At 40.2% G+C, this 19,950-nt stretch overlaps 1 protein-coding gene across 1 annotated transcript in view; it reads right to left on the minus strand.

Moving 5' to 3' along the window:
- LYST (lysosomal trafficking regulator) overlaps positions 1 to 19,950 on the minus strand; it is an 84,932-nt gene that overhangs the window by 12,200 nt on the left and 52,782 nt on the right. Inside the window, exons 31-43 of the mRNA XM_066617076.1 lie at positions 19,585 to 19,661; positions 17,486 to 17,674; positions 15,967 to 16,112; positions 15,788 to 15,884; positions 13,437 to 13,498; positions 12,157 to 12,212; positions 10,981 to 11,133; positions 9,462 to 9,706; positions 9,264 to 9,330; positions 7,081 to 7,237; positions 6,324 to 6,464; positions 4,814 to 5,031; positions 1,235 to 1,465 (exon numbers count right to left, since the gene is read on the minus strand). Coding sequence (XP_066473173.1) covers positions 1,235 to 1,465; positions 4,814 to 5,031; positions 6,324 to 6,464; positions 7,081 to 7,237; positions 9,264 to 9,330; positions 9,462 to 9,706; positions 10,981 to 11,133; positions 12,157 to 12,212; positions 13,437 to 13,498; positions 15,788 to 15,884; positions 15,967 to 16,112; positions 17,486 to 17,674; positions 19,585 to 19,661 — 1,839 coding nt within the window. The remainder of the gene's footprint in view (positions 1 to 1,234; positions 1,466 to 4,813; positions 5,032 to 6,323; positions 6,465 to 7,080; positions 7,238 to 9,263; positions 9,331 to 9,461; positions 9,707 to 10,980; positions 11,134 to 12,156; positions 12,213 to 13,436; positions 13,499 to 15,787; positions 15,885 to 15,966; positions 16,113 to 17,485; positions 17,675 to 19,584; positions 19,662 to 19,950) is intronic.

Here is a 19,950-nt window from a genome sequence, read left to right on the forward strand (position 1 = left end):
ATATGTATCTCAATATACTTAAGCCTTTTACATATGTTATTGAATGTTATTTGAAATAGATTAAATAGATATTTATCAGTAGATAAAGTTAACTTCAGTGATAGGTAGGACTTTAAAATATTAAAAGGTGAGAGTTTGAGAAGAAAAACACATAAGTGTAAGACAGTAAGAGTTTCCAAAAGCAGATCTGCAGCTCTGATTCCTATGCAGATGGTCAAACTGGGTAAGACTGGTACCATTCCAGCTGGCCTTGCCACCAATGTTCATGCAGCTTTTTCTGTGCAAAAGTCTTTGTATTTATAGACACAATTAAAGTCAGCTATGATACAAGTTCCATCTTTGCTCACGCTTATCATTATGCTGTAGGGTTTACAAACAAACAAGCTGGTGATTTCTGCAGTATGGCCATACAGATGTACCTGAGACTCCATTTCTATCTCAGAAGGCTGAAAAGGAACAAAATTACAATAAAGTCCTACTAAGGAACGAAAGAGTGGATGATGGAGAGGGAATACAACTTACTGAAGTGTGAGGTATGAGGGTACCCTTGGAGATACAGGATTCATGTTTTACTAATTCTCACTTAAATCAACATGTGCCATTTGACAACTTCCATTCTATACCCATTTTAACTCCTAAACATTTAAGCAAGAGTTCAAATCACGAGCACTTGTAACAATTTTCTTCAAAATAAAAACCTCCTCCCAAATGAGTACATAGCTGACAAACTTTGGCTAAAAGCAAATGAATGCAGTGCACACTTTAAAACAAAACAAAACATACAGACAGTCATACCAGAGTGAAAAGTTGTACTTAGGCTATGTTCATTTTTCAAACAGGAGGAAGTGAAGTTTCTAGCATGCCTCTAGAGTAGTTCATTTAAAAAATGACAAAATGGCATCCAACCTTGAGGAGCTACTAAAATCAAACACATGGAGGCTGCCACATCATTACCATAATGTATGGAGGCAGCCATGTTGCTACCCACAGAAATAAATGCATTGAGGTGGCTATCTTTTCTAGCTCTGAGCTCACAATTCAAATCGCATGGCAGTCATGCTAGAATCTGAAAGAAAGAACATTTATTTATTTGATTTGTAATCCACCTTTCTCCCTGGAGGGCACCCAAGAACATGACCTGAGCATGCTGGAAGGAGAAAGAAGAATAGCTCTCTAGTGCTAGAAGCTGAAAAACGAACACAGCCTAAAATGGAGTAGCCTCACAGTGACATACCGGATACACAATCTCTCTAGTATGTTCCCTTGTTTCTCTGAAAGCAAATTGCACCAACAATCCCATTGCAGCGGGGAGCTCTCCTTCCATAAGGAGTCTAGATCCGGGTCTGCTGACATGTGCAGTGTGGAAGAGCTGGCGAGGGGTTTGTCCATATGTTTTTATCATTGTTTCTAGGGCTCTTCTTTGAACTGGATCTTCAACAGCAGATACGTCCATTCCAAAGTATGTCTAAAATGTGAGCCAAACAAAGATCTATTAAAAAAAACAAAAGGATTTCTCACTGCATAGTCTGATGCACTTGTCCAATACCAAGATTTCAGACTGGAAAGTACTATTCGTACAAACAACCCTCTCTTTGTTTTCAATTTGGCCAAAGTAAAGTATACAGAACAAACAAAAGAAAGACAGTTCCAAAGCCTGGAAGAGAAACGAGCAAGGGGGAAATGCTTTTTCCAACCACTGTTTTCTGATCTTATTTGTAAATGGTCCATGACATCTCTCCTATTTGTTACTTCTACTGTCTGTAACTCTGAACAAATTAAAAACTACTGCCACAAAGAGAATGCTATTTCACCCATCTCCCCATTGTTATAGTATTTGCATTGTGGAACAACCATCTAACATTTAGCCATCATTTTAGAAAGAAACTGCTTTAAATCTGAATGTAAAATTTGATTACTGTAGATACTCGCCTATAAGGCGAAAAATTTCTTCCCAGAAATGAAGCCTGAATCATTGCCTTGCATTATCTCCGGGGCATGCAAGCAGTGAGGGTGGGGGGAGGTGAGTGAGCCAGCCAATCTCTATGTGGGATGAGAAAGAAAGTGATCTCTTCGGAGAGGAGGCGTTGTGCAGGCTGGGGCTGCTGCTGAGCATTCACAGCTGCCTGCTGGTGCGCTCCACGTGCTCCTTCAGGCTGTTGCCCAGCTGCAGGAGCCTGCAGGGCAGGGGCATCTGCCACTGCAGCCATCAGCAGCCCCCCCTCTCTCAGCACCAGTGTCCACGGAGGCATCAGACACCGAAGACAGAGTAGGAGCGCAGGAGACAATGAGCTGTGTGTGTGTGCGTGCATGTGCGGGAGGGGGGCGTCTGAGCGAGGGAGAAGCAGTCATTTGAAAGGGCTGAGTCCATCTCCTCTTTCCGTCTTGTTCCCCTTTCCCCCCCTTCCTACTGTATATAAACTTCAAGCACTCCCTTGGAAAGCCCAACTTGCTAACCCCCTTCTCATCTCCCCACAGATGAAGCTGGACAGGGTGAGGGAAGGGGGAAGAGTGATCTTTTTAAAAAAATTGAAGAGAGAGGCAGCCTGCAGAAGGCTGCACCTTGTTTCTCAACCCCTCTCCCCGTAATCATTCACCACTATGAAGTTGTGCTGGAGGGCGTTAACTTTTATAAAAGGATAAGAGCGTGTGTGTGTCAGAGAGAGAGAGAGAGAGAGAGAGAGAGAGCGAGAGAGAGAGCGAGCGCAAACGCACGCGCAATTAAGGCTACAATCCTATCCTCACTTTCATGGGAGTAAGCCCCATTGACTATTAAGGGACTTGCTTCTGAGTAGGCATGCGTAGGATTGGGCTCCCAGTCTATTCCCTCTTCTTGTTTTCTCTCCACCTCCCCCCCCCAACTGTATACAGTCACACTTCAATCTCTCCCTTCCAAAGCTTTTTGCAAACCTCCTTCCTAACCTCCTTTCCCCCCACCCTCACCAATGAAGCTGGACTGGAGGGGAAAAGTCCCTGCATTTGTGTATGTGGGGGAGCATCTGTGAAAGAGAGAGAAAAGCAGTCTCCCTGTGTGTGTGTTCTTTTCACTGGAAGAGTCCTGGAGACCTTACAAAGATGAAAAACACAGGAAAAGCAGAGAGTAGAATTTAAAGTAGAATTATTCTGCAGCAACAGGTATTTTAGCCAGAGATCTTAGCTGTATGCTGGCAGGAGCTCTGAAGCAACTGCTGCTTAAGAGAGCATGCTTGCTTCTGCAGTATCCCCAGGCAATCTGGCATTTATGCAGCAAAGTTTAGCTGCCTGAGATCCCATTGCAATGTACTTCGCCCATGCAGGAGCCACTGAAACCGTCTTGGGGGAGAAGTAAGGGATTAATTGCCATCCCTGAGGTCCCCACCCCCCACTTGGGGTTGTGTGTGAATAATCTTATTGGCTTGTTCTATTCTACTTCACACTTTGGCTTTTTACTAGTTGTGTTCTTGCAGCCTTGCTAGTTGTCTGTTGTTTATTATGATATGGATATTTTAAATTAAATTCTTGTATATGTGTTCCTAGAGGCTTTTGATGCTACATTAACCACTGGGGGTGCATGTGAATAATCTTATGCTTGAGAAATTATCTCTGAGTATTTTCTTGATCCTTACTAGTAATACATTAAATTTTGAAAGGGTCAGGAGAGAGAATAATTCCTTTAGGTGGAATAGGTGCTTTGATAGCTGCTAATTCTTGCCTTATTTCCAGTGGTCTTCCTTCACCTCATCCTCTTTCAATAGTCAAAAGTGTCAGAGCATGCTGAATTTCATAGCAAGAGATTGACAGTGTATTAATGCTTCTTAATAATATACTTGAATTAATTGTAGAATATACTATTTAATTTTTATTTCATTCTATGGGACGTGCCAAAAATTTATGGGCCCTGGGTGCCAAATGACCCTCACATGCCACTGAGTCAGACACCCCCCTAAGTTTAACCCCCGGCTTATCCAACGGTCACAGAAAATTCCATGATTTGTGGCTCAAAACCTGCCCTCAACTTATCTGTGGGGTCGACTTATACTTGAGTATCTGTAGTAGGTAATCTTGAAATCAGCAAAAGTGACACAACCTGACTTGCTGCAATTTTACTGCTGTCTGGGCTCTTAACTCCTGGTGGGTTGACATAATGAATTTTTCATTCATTAATTAATCATTGTAGTATTTCAATTGTATCAATTTAATACCCCAATCTGGAAATGCAGGACAAATATTTTAAATAAAGAAATTTGCATGTTCTTGGTTTTTCTGAGTAACTCAGATTCTACAGTGCAAATGACAGTGGACTAACACTGTAGTAACAGCCTCTGAAGAAGTCAATAGGGTCATGTATGAAATATCAATAGGGCATCAATCAAAATTGCACTCTAACCAATATTCTCCTGTGAGGCATCCTCATGCTGACTCATGCATGGACCTTTCCCACAGCCATGTGGTGTCACAACTCACTCCAATGCCGCTTCTAGGCATTCAGGAATAACATAATCATTGGACCTCTGGGTTGCAGAGGTCTGCGCTGTTCAGTGCTCAGCAGGGAGGTGCGCAGCCACTCAGCTGCGCACCTTAGAGAGAACAATGAGCAACTGAGGGCACAATCCTAACCGGGTCTACTCAGAAGTAAGTCCTATTGTGTTCAACGGGGCTAACTCTCAGAAAAGTGTGGTTAGGATTGCAGCCTCTCTTTATTCTAAGGTTCTTTAGATGGCAAAATATTTGAAAGAAAGTCACATAAAAACCTTTCTTTAACACAACCTCCCCCCCCCCCCAGTAATTCTGTATATAATTTATCCATGGACAAAATGACTCATGAAGAGGTACTTACAGCAGGATGAAAGACATTGATAGCTTGTACTGAAGCCTTGCCCTTTTGTTTATACCCAAACACTAAATCAATCCAGTGACAGATTGTCTGGGAAACATGATCAGACTCTAAAGCTTGACGGTGGATCAGGATAAATAGCCGGGGATCATTCCGAGCCCATGGTGGGAGGTTGACATTGTTCACTCTTTCCCCATTTTGACGCACCCCAAAATCAAATCCTATAAAAATAAACAGTGATTTATTTTAGTTGACTTTGGTTTGAATAGCCATTACGAGAACTGATTATCAGAGTAATGTATTGTATTTCCTCCTACCATCCCCCACTCCTAATTTTATCCTCACAAGAACCCTGTGGGGTAAGTCAGGCTGAGAATGTGACTGTACTCAGTGAGGGGAAAAATACCTAGAAACAGCTGATTCCAGGAGCCGAGGTTCAGCTCCACTTGCAGTTCCAAGTTTTTCCTGCAGCCGCTATGCTGCATTCTGCACAGAGGGTAGGGACCCTGCAACCCTCAAGGTGGCTGTTCAAAGTGCAGATTCAGTATTGAGGAGAAAGCAGTGAAGATGCCTTGTACTACTGCTACTTAGGATACTGCTCATTGCAGTCTATGTTCCTAGAACATCCTTCATTACATGAAAGATTTGGATGAATGATTTTTCAAATAAGAAAACCACTCTTTTACTAAGTTCAGAATGTAACGAACAAAAGTTTTCACCTAAGTCCTAGCTGCAGTTAAATTTAACACTTCAGGTATCAGTACCAAGATGGTAGGTAAATCAATACCCACTGAGCACTGTCCAAGGAAAGTTTAAATGTTAAAAACCTTATTTCTTCAGGAAAGGTTTCAAGGAAAGGCACACATTGTCTTGAAAGAAGAGAATTTTTCAACAAAAAATCTTTAAAAAACGTAAATTAGAATTTACAAGGGTAAACTCAATCACTGCAGGAGTTAATCCAGACAATGTTTTGTTTGCCTTTAAAAAAAAATAAAAATCCAGAGTTAGTTAACGGGCAGCCCAAACCTAACCTGAGCTGTATGCAGCGCAGGTTTGGGGTTGGCTGTGGTGCAACCCATGGCACGGGGAATCACTTCCCCTTACCTCATTTTGTGTGGCAGTGGCCGGAATGGGGCTACTTGGATCTACGCCACCTAAAAAGGTGTATACCAATGTGCACATATATACTGTACCTGCCTACTGAGGATTACAGTTGAAGACATCTGATGAAGTGGACTCTTACAAAGTAGGTTAATCCTTAAATGCCACAAAACTCTTTGTTGGTTCAAAAACACAGTGTTACCAATGTTCTTTTACTGCTTATTTAGTTTGCAAGCGTAAACATATATAATCTGTGAGACCAAAAATTCAGACTGTTTGTACTGCCCTCTCTGCAACAGTGTTGTTGTTTATTGTCTATGTCCACCTCTTCCAGATAAAAAAAATTAGCTTATTAATTGGAAATCAAATAAATATATAATGATTTTTTTTTACAGACTATTTCTCAATATACCTTCTCGATTAACCAAAAACTCAGGAAGATAGAAAAATTCTGGAATGAGCTCCTTTACATCTGTCATAGATTCATATGACGAAAGACGCCAGGTCGTGTTAGTAGAGTGGAAAGTTCTGTCTGGAATATCAAAACTCTGATCTACAAAATAAAGCAAATAAATTCAGTTACATCGCAAAGAGGAACATATGCTAATTACACAGTTGTACTTGTTCATCAGTTATAATACTATTATATACTATACTATATATACTATTATATAAAATAGACACACTTTATTCATATTAAACATACAGGCGTGCAACGCTTAACAACTTTCTGCTTAATGACGGACCGCAAATACAATGGTGATCAAAGCACAACAAAGACTCTTAATGAGACAGTCAGGACTCCCATAGCCTGCAGCAGAGTTTCCGTTTACACAACAAATTGGTTCTTAATGCAAAGGAGAGGCTATCTATCACCAGTAACCTGCGCAGCCAGGTTACATATCTAGCAAGGAGTGTCTCTTTACACAACAAAGGCAAGAGATTGGGCTGAATGTTCACTTAACAACCTGATCATATGACAAGAGAATGCACCCCCATTATTAAGTGGCACATACCTGTACATAATTTTATTCCTACACTGAACAAGTTCCACAGACCAACACAATGTTTCAGCTGCTTTTTCTGTATTTTATAGCTAGATAACCCATTATTCTTTTGTATGAAAGTTCATACACATACAGCTATATAATGAAAAATCAAAATCTTACCTTGATATGCTAAAAACATCTTTGTAAAAGGAGGCATTCTAACCAGAAAGTGAAGAACTGTTCCACTATTGGAGTAATGAGAGCCGTAGTGATAAGGCTGCACAGGTGGCATCGGATCATCTTCTCGAGCTCCTTTACGGTATTCTTCCTCTAGGTACTGTAATGGGAAAACACAGGTGAGTAAATTTCTATCCGAGATAGCACACTGATATTGCCCTTAATCAACAATGGATAACTGTTTAATTTTATCTCACCTAGTCCATAAACAGATTAAGAAAGCCAAGGCAAGACTCTACCTGGCTTTTTTTGATCTAAGAGCTGCGTTTGATTCCATTGATAGAGATCTTCTTTGGTCTAAATTAGCCAGCATGGGGGTTGATAAAAGACTATTGATGTTAATTAAGATCTTATACTCCAACACATCATGTAAAGTCAGATATACCAGGAGTGGTAGCCTCAACACACCCCATTGCTATAAACAAAGGGGTTAAGAACTATCTGGCTCCACTGCTGAACAAAATGCAGGGTTGGGAGGACTCATTTAAATTACAAACCCTTCTTTCTATAGAGGAAACTGACTCTCTTGACAAGGTTGCCAACTTTGTTTCTGGGATACTGGCAGGACGGAATTCTGGGTCTTCTGCTATATTATGGTGAATGGGGGGAGGGGTATTGGGTGATTATTATTGGTTTATTGTTTCTGTTTTTGTTGTTTTTGTGTGTGTGCGCGCGTTCTGGATGTTTGTTTGTTGCTCTGTATTTCCTTTATCCATGCCAATAAAGGCCTTATGTTTGTATATGATATTGCCCTTATTGATAACAAATGAGTCAATTCACCAAGTTGATTTTGATGAGTATCCGCCATGTCCTATTCAGGTGATGCTTCCTCCTAGGGTATATTTGTCATAAGATAAGAAGTGTAATCTCCCCCCTCCCCCCATCATTCTTATGAGAAAATACTGAGCAAGCTGGGAGGAAAACAACAACTAGCAGCAGCAGCAAATTGAAATTTTGAGTTTTTATTTTTTCTCCATCCACAATTCTTTTGGCACAAAATTGCTCCCCAAACTACTTCTCTACCTCCAGTATTGCCAGACACACCATACTGATTGGCTTTCACTTGTGTTATCTAAGCTACAGACCTGGGTCTCTTTTCAATGAACAGGTGATGATTATACAATATGTATAGTCCACGAAGCCTGTAGAAACTAGACAAATGAGTTTTATTAAAAGTAGTGAGAGAAGTGACTAATATAGGTGGGGCCTCAGTGCCCACAGAGAATCTATTTTCAGAACCCCTGCAGACACCAAAAACTGTGGATAAGCAAATTGTTATTTTCATCCCATTAAGCCCTCTGAAGGTGCCTGGAGCTGTGCTCTGGTCACCTCTGGGGAGCTTTCTAAAGCCTGCAGAGGCCGCTTGCGTCTGCCCACATCCCGAGGGCTTCAGAACACCTCTTAGAGGTGAAAAAAACATGACTTCCAGTTTTCAAAGGAAAACCAGAAGTGACTTTTTATGCTTTTAAAAGGCATTAGGAGGGCTAGGGAAGCCCCAGAGGCTCTGCAGGCTTCAGGAAACCCTCCAGAGGTGACCGGAGCACAGCTCTGGTTGCCTTCAGAGAGTTCAAACTGAGCTAAGTCTGGCTCAACACGGGTCTGGGGGACCCGTGTTGAGCCAAATCTGCTGACAGAAAATCTGAAGATAAGTAGGTTCAAACATGTAGTATCTTTTTAAGAACAATATGATCATGTAACACAAGTCTAGTCACCAAGTTTATCCCAACTTGGCTAAGGTGTTTTACCAAGTTGAGCAACCACAACCTCTTTACAGTTTACCTCATAATATTTAGTCCAACACAAAAGCAGCTCAGGACTGACTGGATCAAAGAACCTCAGAGAGGCTGGGAGGATGAATAGCAGCAGCTAAGAAAGGTATCCCTCACCACCCTTAAAGTATCTTTGAGGTTCATGGATAAGATACACGCAATTGCTTCTTAAAAGAAGCCAGCATGAATAAGAATGTTTGGTTACGAGTATTCTATTTTCCCATCACTCATTTTAAATCAGCAGCCAAAAAACATTTATAGGGTTGCAGAATATAAGCTGATCTTGCAAGAGTTAGATAGAACTTCGCTTCCTTACCAATTTGGCACTAAACAAGAAGGGCCAATATATTTTAATACCTTATAAGTATCCACATAACGATCTTCCTTTTCTTTTGATTGTACAGCTATTGGTTTGACCAAATTTCTGAAATTAGACAAATATTAGAGGCTTGTCATTTTCACAGACTATTGTTACTGTGAAGACGAATACAGATTAAATGGACAAGTTCTAATAAAAGTAAATAATCTTTACAGTTAAAGGACACTACTCATTACCTATAAACAGATGGATCATTTAGGTCCAGTGTTTCACTAGTATAGTCGGAAAGTATAAAGGGGAAAACTGGATACTGCATAAGATCGTTGAAGGAACGGCCAGCATGTTTGTTTAAATGAGTTAGGTATTCAAAATTAGTGATCTGTCCCGTATACCACAGGTGAGTTAATGCAGTAATGTTGCCATATTCCAATAGATTAGGAAGGCTGTTTGTTAGGATGTTGTGGTACACATCATCACGCACCTAAAAAGGATCAAAACAGGAAGCTTTTACCAAACCTCAAGTGATATAGTCTCTCAAAGCATGCTAAATTTTCCGCATTCTAAAAAAATTCATACATTTCAGGATTCTAGCCAGATTAACACAGGTATCTACATGCACCATTGATGTCTTGGTAAATATTAGTTTCACATGGGCACATGCAATTTTTCATGCCATTTTATATGATACCCTTCAAAGGATAGCAATCGTCTCAAGTAGTTATTCAATTCCTATATGGAGGATTGAAATGAATGTTTCATATGCTAATATGCCACTATAGCAATTTTAGTATGACATCATTACTGTCAGGGTTGTGGGGGAAGATTCTCACAAGACAACGAATAGATATCCAACCTTCACTGCAAGTCAATTAAAATGAAACTGAATATCATTTCTGTCAAATTTTATTTACCTTCTACAGTAAAACTTCAAGTTTCAAAACTAATTATTTCTCCTCTTATTAGGAATCAAACTAATTGCAACAACAGACATTGTTGTGATTGAACACATGCCTGATAAAAAGAAATCAATCATTTTCAGTCATATGCTACTAATTTCCCCTTACTGAAAAACAAGCTCTTAAAAAAAAGCAATAAAAATAATCTTTAATTTTATTTTTATATGTTCTAAAGACATTTTAGGCAAAACTATTCTCACTTTTGCTATATACAGGTAGTCCCCTACATAAGTACAGTTTACATTCTGGAGGTCCATACTGAAGTTGAAACATTTTTATTTATGCAAAGTAAGAGAAATTGTGAACAATTTTCTGTAGTGGTTGAAAAACAGTACAAAAATATTTATTTCTACAAAATACATTATTATCTAAAAAAGATATAATGATTCACTCCCTAGAGAAAGTAACCCTGAAATGTACAAAATGGACCTTAGACCACCTTAGATTGGGGGGACTGCATTTGTACTAGTTGCACTTTACAACTTGCAGTTTACATTTTACAAGTTATAATTTGCATTTGTATTAGCTGGAGAGGAACACAAGTACAGTTCTATTAAATACTGAACTGGCTCTTCTTTATCCACCACTTTTGCATTTCCAAAATGCACCCTCTTTCATAGCCCCTAAATGAATGTCTTTCTCCCCCTCACAAACTAGCATTATTTTGACTGCACAGAAATGTTGGAGTGGACAGATTGCACCTGCATGAAAGCTCAACATGGCTGTCCTTAAGTAGGGACGTCTGTATGTTGGATCGCCTTAAGTCAGGATCCACCTGTACTCAAACCGTTGAATTTACCTTTGTGTTGTCAAAAGCTAAAAGTAAAGTTCTGCCATTGGTTAGAAATATTTCCACAGCATTGTCTCTTAATTGCCACCAACGCTTGTGAACTTCTTTGATTTCTTCATATGTCCAAGAAAATGATGCTGGTTCAGTTTCTCCATGAAAACTCTAAAGAAAATGCAGCATATTATGGTTATTATCCATTTTAAAAAGTTAAAAATTTAAAACACATTTCTTTGATGTGCTAGTAACACAGCACATATCTGTGGTGTGTTTAAATATCCAGATAGTTTTAGCCATACAGGTTGGCCCTCGCTATCTGCTGATTCAGTATTTGTGAATTTCATAATTCAAGAGTTCCAAACCTCCACGGGATGGCCTACCAGAATCTTCTGAAGGTGACCAGAGCAGGTCACCTCTGGAGGGTGTTTCGAGGCTTGCGCGCCCACCCACAGCCTTTGCAGGCCTCAGAAAACCCATTTAGGGCAAAAAAAATGCCATTGCCGTTTTCCTGTGGCCCGCAGAAGCCATGGGTGGACAGATAAGGTTAGATTTTGAGGTTTCCAGGGGCTAAAAATCAGTGGATTCAACAATTCACAGATTTTGGTATCTGCAGTAGTTTCAGGAATAGAACCCTCTCAGATACTGAGTCAACCTGTATTTTTATTTTTTAAGGCTCATATTAGCCAAACAGCATTCAAAATTTCCAAAGACTTTAGAAACTGATTTCTGAATCAATTTATACATTGCAGTTCATGAAAACAAAACACTGACTAGAGGTTCTAGACCTTGAAAATAGAAACAAAAATCCACAAATACTTAAAATTGAATTTTCTTGGCTAGATTTGTGTTTTCAATATATTTTTGTACCCAAGAAGGCTACTTTTGAAATATTTACAAAGAAAAATTTGAATGTTCTTAATAAAAAATCACAACTCAAATTGATACATCTATATGCATGGATGTATGCATATAGATATGCATCTATCATACAGATAGACCTATCTATAGATCTATCATATAGATATGCATCTATACATGCATGGATGTATGCATACCATCAATATGCATGGATATCCCAGGACTAACATTATCAGATTACAGATTATCTCTGGAATTATTGAGTATAAACTGATTAGGAAAAAAAAATCCGGTTTAGAAAATATAGGATAAATTTGCAGTTTTACTTACCGAGTTTTCAACTGTATCAGAAGCATTATCTTCCACAAAATACATTCCACATTTGCCTGTACATAAGAATCGTTATGAAATATACAATTTTAGCCTAGTTTGTATTTAGCAAGTTTATTGTGCTAAGTATCAATACTGGAAGAACGTCCCTGCGGTCAGCAAATTGATAAGAAAATAGTCTTACCATCACAGCTGTTTGGACAAATACCCAAGCAGTACAGTGCTTACTCCATTTCCCCCTCCCTCAAGGTACAGAGATACTACAGGGCAACTGAGAATATGTTTTACAAGCAACGAGCAATCCTGGATAAGGGATCAGCCTCAGGTACCGTGGGTCCCAGTAAGACTAAAGTGGAACTTCCTGCCTGAAGTAACTCTCCTGGTACCTCTGCCTTTTTTTTTTTTTAAATGCACCAGGTCAAGACATTCCTGCTGTCTGACTTTTTAATGTCTCTTTATAACTTTAATTTTCAAAGCTAGTTTTTAGCTTCTGTGAATGGTTTTAGTTTTTTAAAAGCTCCTGCTTTTCCTGATCTTTTAATTGCAACAATTTTGTTTCTCATTGATTGTATTTTCATTTTAATGTTTTAATTTCACATTGGATGAATGCAGGCATAGAAATTTGTTTAATAAAATATGAAATTAGAGAAGCCCATGTAAGGAGTCACAAGCAAACAGAGAAATAAGGCAAGAGGAACAGAGTGGGGAGTTGGATGTTGAGGCTTATTACTACAGGGAAGGAAAAGAAAAAAAAGTAGAAGGCAGGGGAGAGTCAGATAGACAGTATTAGACAGATTACTAACCCAGAACAGAAGATTCCCAAGTTAAAGCAGGGTGTTGCTTCTGTCAAACTAATCTGAGTTACAAAGACCAGTGGCCTTTAAGCAAATTGTGCCATCTCCTTTGCTTACAGATTGCAATGACACATTCAAAGCGTAACCTTCAGAAATGTAGTTGACATACTGAGGGCCCAGTCCTATCCAACTTTTCAGCGCTGCTGCTGCTACAATGCAGCCCCAAGAGAAATAAATGTTCCCTTACCTTGAGGAGGTCTCCATGACTGCCCCTCCACTGCAATATGCAGCACACACTCAGCTGACAGGGCTGCATCAGCGATGGAAATGTGGATAGGATTGGGCCCCAAGAAAAATAGTCTTCTCTTGGAAGTTCTCTTTCCAACATTCTCCAGGGAATCAAAAAAATGTTTCACAGAACTACAACTGTATATAAAAAGCTACACAACAGCTGAACTGTGAGGTTTTGAAAATAATTTGCATTACCTAGGAGCAATTCACCAGGCGTCTCTCTAGATGGTGCCACATTGATGCATCTTCGATTCACTCTGCAAAGGTATAGAGCGAGTACCAAGCATTTGTTTTTATGGTCTCCTGGACTTGTTTAAGACTACTACTGACAAATACATGTCTAACAACATATTCCAAGATTTCAAATACGTTAGTAATGCATATTTTATTATATTCTCTAGTTTCATTTTGAGGGAAGTTGATATAATTAAGAACAGGAAGGTGGAAACATTTACGTTTTGTTTAAGTTATAAGACAGATTCTAGCAGAAATACTGTACCTACAGGAACAGTCTAGCAATGAAACAGATTGCCTAGGACAATGGTTCCCAAACTTCTCCTTGGAAGTTTGGGAAGCACTAAGTCTTTGCAGGGGCAGGGAGATGGCAGCGATGCGATCCCCAGGATCGCATAACTTATGGGGACAGGGGGAGGGGGTTCAACTTATCTTTCCTGGTACTGGCCTCTGGGGGATGAGCGAGCCCCAAAGATACCTCTGCAGGGGTCCCCAAGCCTTAGAAATGTTAAATACACCGATCAGAAACCACTTCTGGTTTCATGATCGAAAATCAGAAGCGATTTCCAATTGGTATTTTTAATGTTTCTAAGTCTTGGGAAGCTATGCAGAGGCACCTGCAGGGCTCTCCACACCCCTCCTCCTGGAGGCCAGAACAGGGGGATGTAAGCTGAAAAATCAGGGGGAGGTAAGTAGTGGTGTGATCATGGGGACTGCATTGCTGCCTTCTCCCTCCGCACCTTAAGGGGCCAGTAACAAGTACTTCCTAGGCTGGTGAGCCATGGCCCACGAGTTTGGGAACCATTGGCCTAGGGAGCTGTGGAACACCTTTTTCAGAGGTATTCAAAAGGAAATTGTTTAAGTATTTGTCAGATACTTGAGGGATAGCACATTCTGCTATAGCAGCCATTTTCAACCACTGTACTGTGGGAAGGGCCATACATTAGCAGGGTCATTGGGGTATGTGAGCCCCCCATCAGCAGTTTGGGGTGCCTTGTTAATTGTCAAAAAACTGATGGTGTGCCTTGACAATTTTATCACCTTCTCAGTGTGCCATATTATTAAAAAAAGTTGAAAGTCACTATGTTATAATATTCTCCTTGACTACTGATGCAGGGTCCATGACCCTGTAAATTCTAGATTTAATTTTTATTCAAACTTTGAGTACCTTAATGCTCAAGGTAGTAAAAGTCTGTACTGATAAAATAGAAGGGTTGGTTTAGAAAGCACTACAAACTCTTTCATACCTTCTCCTTTGTTATATTCCAGAGGTGTAGTTACGTTAGTTTTTTGTAGCAAACCAAACGTGTGTTATGGCGCCTTAAAACAACTGTGAGCAGAGTTCCACTTGTGGAGCAAGAATGTTCCATTTCCCCCTCTTGCTGAAGCCCCATGTAACTCTTAAAGTTAAGAGTTCAGAACACAGTGCAGAAAGTAGCACAAGTCACTGCCACTGGAGGGAAAAGTCAGCAGAAATCATGGCTTCCCCCACAGGTGCAAGTGGAAGTGCCTTTTGTTCACTCTGGGACTTCTTTCTATTCAGCTCTAAAAATTATTTGTGACAAATTTTTATAGACTAGTATCCACTTCTCAGTTACACGCTGACTACAATTGGAAGATTTAGATACAGATATTTGATATATAAATGTAGAGGAAGAAATGGTAAACACTGCCAACTGAAATGCAAGAGATACAGCCTGTGCTATTTTTAATACAAAAGTTGGAGGTACATAAGAAAAGCACAGTGACTATGCACAATAGCAGTAATTGGTGAGGAGAACACCGACTTTCTAACTTTGCTTTGCTATGGCCAGTCACTGCTGTTGTGAATAGTCACTGTGACTATTTGACCTTCACATAGAAATGCCACAGACTGTACTCTTTATTTAAACTTTGCGGCCTTCTGACCTCACTGCCTACCATTTTATATATGCACACATTTATAACTCCAGCTGAAGATAACACCTGTGCATCTGCTAAAGTGGGTTGTAAGCTATGAAAACCTATGCCAGAATAAAGTAGTCATTCCTCAAGGTGCCGAAAGTGTCTTCTGATGTTTGCTTTGGTTCATATATTCAAAGCAATCTACAGCATATATTCTACTTGGCAAAAGGAAAAAAGGCAAGCAAATAGATTTCTGGATACATGGAAAGGATTCTTATCTGCCATGGGCAAACAGGTAAATTGCTATTTTCAAGCCTGTATTATGTTAATGCTTCCTTAAATATAGCTCCCATGTCACTTTTACTTGTTTTCCCACAAGCCCAAAAATCAAATGGGATTTAAATGTTTAATGTTTCATACAGACTAACCTTATATGCTCACTGGCTGCTTTGTCTTTTACAGTGGAAGAGTGAGATGAATGTGTTTTGTCTTCAAACAGATAAGCCAGAGGGGGTTTAATAACCTCTATTAAAGAAAAAAACACCATATTATTATATCTTCTTTTTAGAGAGCAACCGAATCCATAGAAGATATTTTTAAAAATTACCTTCTGGTTTCTGTCTGTCTTTGAGAAGGTATTTATTTGGAATAGTTAAGTAGCACCTCTGCAATCGGCGCCTTTCTCTGTTAGGACCTTCTGTTGGGTCCAGTTGCCAAGATGTTGGGTAGGAGGCAGGGTCATACCAGAGTGTTCTGAAAATAAAAACATTTTCCTAAGGTTCAGGCACTATCCTCACTGCTAGTTTAAGATCTTGATGTAACACACAGAAAGTCCAAAACTTCCTAATGTCTCTCTAGACCAGCCATTTTCAACCAATGTGCCGTGGCACACTGGTGTGCCACGAGTGGTCCACAGGTGTGCCATAGGAATTTGGGGGAAGGTCATTTATTAATAGGGCCAATGGGAGATGTGAGCCCCCACTGGCAGCATGGTGTGCCTTGTCAATCGTCAAAAACCTGGTGGTGCGCCTTGACCATTTTAGTGCCTTGTCAGCGTGCCATGAGATGAAAAAGGTTGAAAATCACTACTCTTGACCCAAGACATCAGTTCCAAACAGCCTTAAAATATTACCATGTAAGTGACAAATATAGTACTATACAGCACATACATAAACTAGACATGATGTGAAAAAAGCTATGAGGGGGTACAATCTGGATGAGGACCAGGGTGTACTGTAGACTGATGGGGAGGGAGGGAGGTGAATCCTTGCTCTATGCTGTAGACTCAGTGATAACCACCATGTCAAGCTACTCTCTTACAATAATCTTCCCAAAGCTGCTCCATAGGAGTTTCCCTCCAGGGAGGAACTAGGGGAAGATCTTCATCAGGACAGCGGCATTGGGGAAAAAAGTTAAACCCCATCATTTCCTCTGCCCTGAGTCCTGATCCAGACAGGGGGAAGAACCCTACCCATACAGCAGTCATTTTTAGAAAGTGGAAGGATGACTCTAAAGATCTACAATTTGTAAAGAAAACTGGAGTTGGAGATTGCAGTAATTTTCAAGCACTAGCAAATAAATCTAGTACAGTATTAAGTTGGAATGAGTAGTCTCCCACACATTTTTCAAACTTTGAACAGAGTTTGAATTCTGTTCAATCAACAATTATATACTGCATTTAAAGTGTTTTCTAGAATTATAGTAACTCTTATTAAAATCCCTTAAGTTTCAAAATATTTTACATTTGTAGCAGGTTCCTCTTATCTGAAAAGGAAAAAGGGTTGTGGATATCCACAAACACTTTTCAATTATACTGTGTCTCAAGCTCTCTGGGGCTGGTAGCTATCATACAATGCCATTCATGTGTATGGCTGTTTACAACAGGTGAGATGACATGTCCCCTGTCCCAAAGGGCTCACAATTTGACTTTACAGATACATAGTGATCAAGTCAAATAGCCTAAACTATCCTTTTTATATATTCAGCACAACAGAACATGTTCAGTTCTTCACAAATGTTATCTGGATGTATTTAAGCTTTTTTTGTTCTTTTGAAGCTTTAGGAGGCAAGAATAAAAATAGTAACTCATGTCTTGTGGGCAAGATCATGGCTGTGAAGTTGCTTACCTATCATGTGTAAGCTGCTGAATAAGCTCCTGCCAGTGTCTGCTGGCACTTAAGTCTGTTTTATACATTCTTCTGATGTGTTGCATCACCTTCTTTCTTTCTAATCCTTGCGAGAGACTCACAGCCTGGGTGATATCCCCGGCTATTTTAGAAATGTCCTTTGACTTTGCATCCAGACGCTGAAAAAGACTGAGTGGAGAAACCAAATTAAAAGAGTCTATAAAAGGTTCAAGAGTCCATTCCACAAGAATAAAACTGGTCTACAATAAATATACACAAATCCTGCCAGCAAAATGAACAACCCAAGGCTGAGATCCAAAAGTGTTTGCATGCACCCTGGTTTTTCTGCTGCTGCCACATTCCACTGTAGCTGCCAAAAGGAACCCAAAATGTTTCTCTGTTGGAGGATACCCTAGAACGTGATTCAAAATGGTGTGTAAGGACACAGATGGTAATGCAAAGTCATTCAATCCCTCCTTGGATGCATGAGAAAACATTTTCCACTCATGCACGAACGGACTTGGACCCATTATTTATTTATTTATTATATTTTTAACCCATCTTTCTCCCCAAAGGAACCTAAGGCGGCTTACAAAAATGCAGGTACAAAAAAGTGAAAATCACAGTTAAAAGCAATTTACTAGGCCCTAATAATCCATAAAATGTTAAAAATAAACTTAAAAACCAACCATAAAACATAGTTATAACAGAAGAGCAACACCTAAAAAGGACAAGCCTCTTAGAACTAGATGTTAATTAAAAAGGCCAAGAGTCAGAAGACTTGTCAGGAAAAAAAAAAAGTTTTCAGGCCTTGCCAGAAGGTCTGCAAGGAGGCAGCAGTTTAACTCGAAAGGGAGGGCATTCCAAAGAGTTAGTGCCACTACTGAAAAGGCCCAATTTCTGGTCACCGCCTGGTCCAGGCACTTGTAAAAACGCCTTTTCCAATGATCTGAGAAGATGAGCTGGATGGTACAGAAGTACAAGAACACTACAAGGCTATATTAAAATAGGATCCTTTTACAAAAGAAACCAGTAAAAAAGCTATGAAAATCGCTCTTTTAACACACAGGAAAACCAGTCCTGTAATACAGAGAGGCTACTCTCTGCCATTCTGGTCACTCTCTGCTATTTACTGCCCCCCCCATTCACCCCCCTTGCTGCAGGTTAGAGGAAAGTCTTCATTGGAGCTTACATGGTTGCCCTTTGGACCTCCTGGCCCCAGAACCTAGACTGCCTTGGCAGGGAGACAGTGATGGTCCCCTCTCGGGATAAGTTGATTCCCTTGGGGTAGCACATGAGAAATCTGTTTGCTCTCCTTGAGTCCAGTTTCTTCCTTCCTTCATTCCCAGAAAGTCTTTCGTGCCAGCTGGTTCTGTCTTTCCTATCTTTCTTCTAAGCTTCTTTCTTGCCCAAACCCTCCTTCTCCAGATTCCTTCTCCACACTTTCCAACTCGCCCCTCTGCCTCTTCCACTTTGCTCAGTCCAGTTTCTAAGCCCTACTTTCACTTTCCTAACTACTCTTCTTTCTGCCTCTCCTTTTCCTTTTCTCCATCCTTCTCCTCCGCTTTGTTTCCCTCCCCTTGACTCTCCTCTTGCTGTGCCTACCACTTGCCATTTTGAATTCTCCTGCTCCCCAGCTGACTCCCAATCAGGGAGATGACAGCCAACTATGTTGCTGTAGCATGACATCATGAATTGAACAAAGGCTATATTCAGAACTTCTGGGTTACAGCTGCAACCAGAAGCCCTCCCCAGGAAGCCTACAGCCATCAGGAGACCTAAGGACCATACTTTGAGCTAACACGGAGGAGGAGGAAAGTCAAGGAGGAGGCACGTATTTGGGTAATTTTTGGGTTATTTTGAAGTTTAACTAAAAATTGCTGCATTTCATGGAATGTGGCTAATATTGCATTATATTGCAATATTTTGAATTCACCAGACACACACACACCTCTGTCTATAACTGTAATAATGACATCATGCCATGACCTTTCCCCCCCTTGCTTATGTGCTTATTTTCAGTAAGAACTCCATCAGGTGGAGACCCAAGTTTTGGGCAATATCTGCTTCTATCCGCTCTGAAAGTAGTAACAACTTACGTTTGCCTGTTATTAGCCATGGTCTTCTCCCAAGCAGCTTTGTTCACATCTTCTTCTGCCTCATACTTTTTTTGGTCCTGGAAAAAATAGATGCTTAAATGGGTTTCTCTTTTTAAATGAGTGACTACTCTGTTCATAACAAAAATTAATCTTGACACATGTTGTTGGCATTCTTCAGTCTCGGAAGACTATGATATTGAGCTCTGAATGGTGGTTCTGGAACAGTGTCCTCTCCAGTGTGCGAAGCCTGGGTAAAGTAGATATGGAGGATAGACTGTTTCCCATGCAACAAATTCCCCCTCTCCACGTCGCTGAAATGGTCCAATGGAAAGGTAGAGGCCAATACGGTTGGTTCCTGCAGCATTG

This window comes from Tiliqua scincoides, chromosome 1 (assembly GCF_035046505.1).
Source record: "Tiliqua scincoides isolate rTilSci1 chromosome 1, rTilSci1.hap2, whole genome shotgun sequence".
In the NCBI taxonomy this organism is placed as follows: domain Eukaryota; kingdom Metazoa; phylum Chordata; class Lepidosauria; order Squamata; family Scincidae; genus Tiliqua; species Tiliqua scincoides.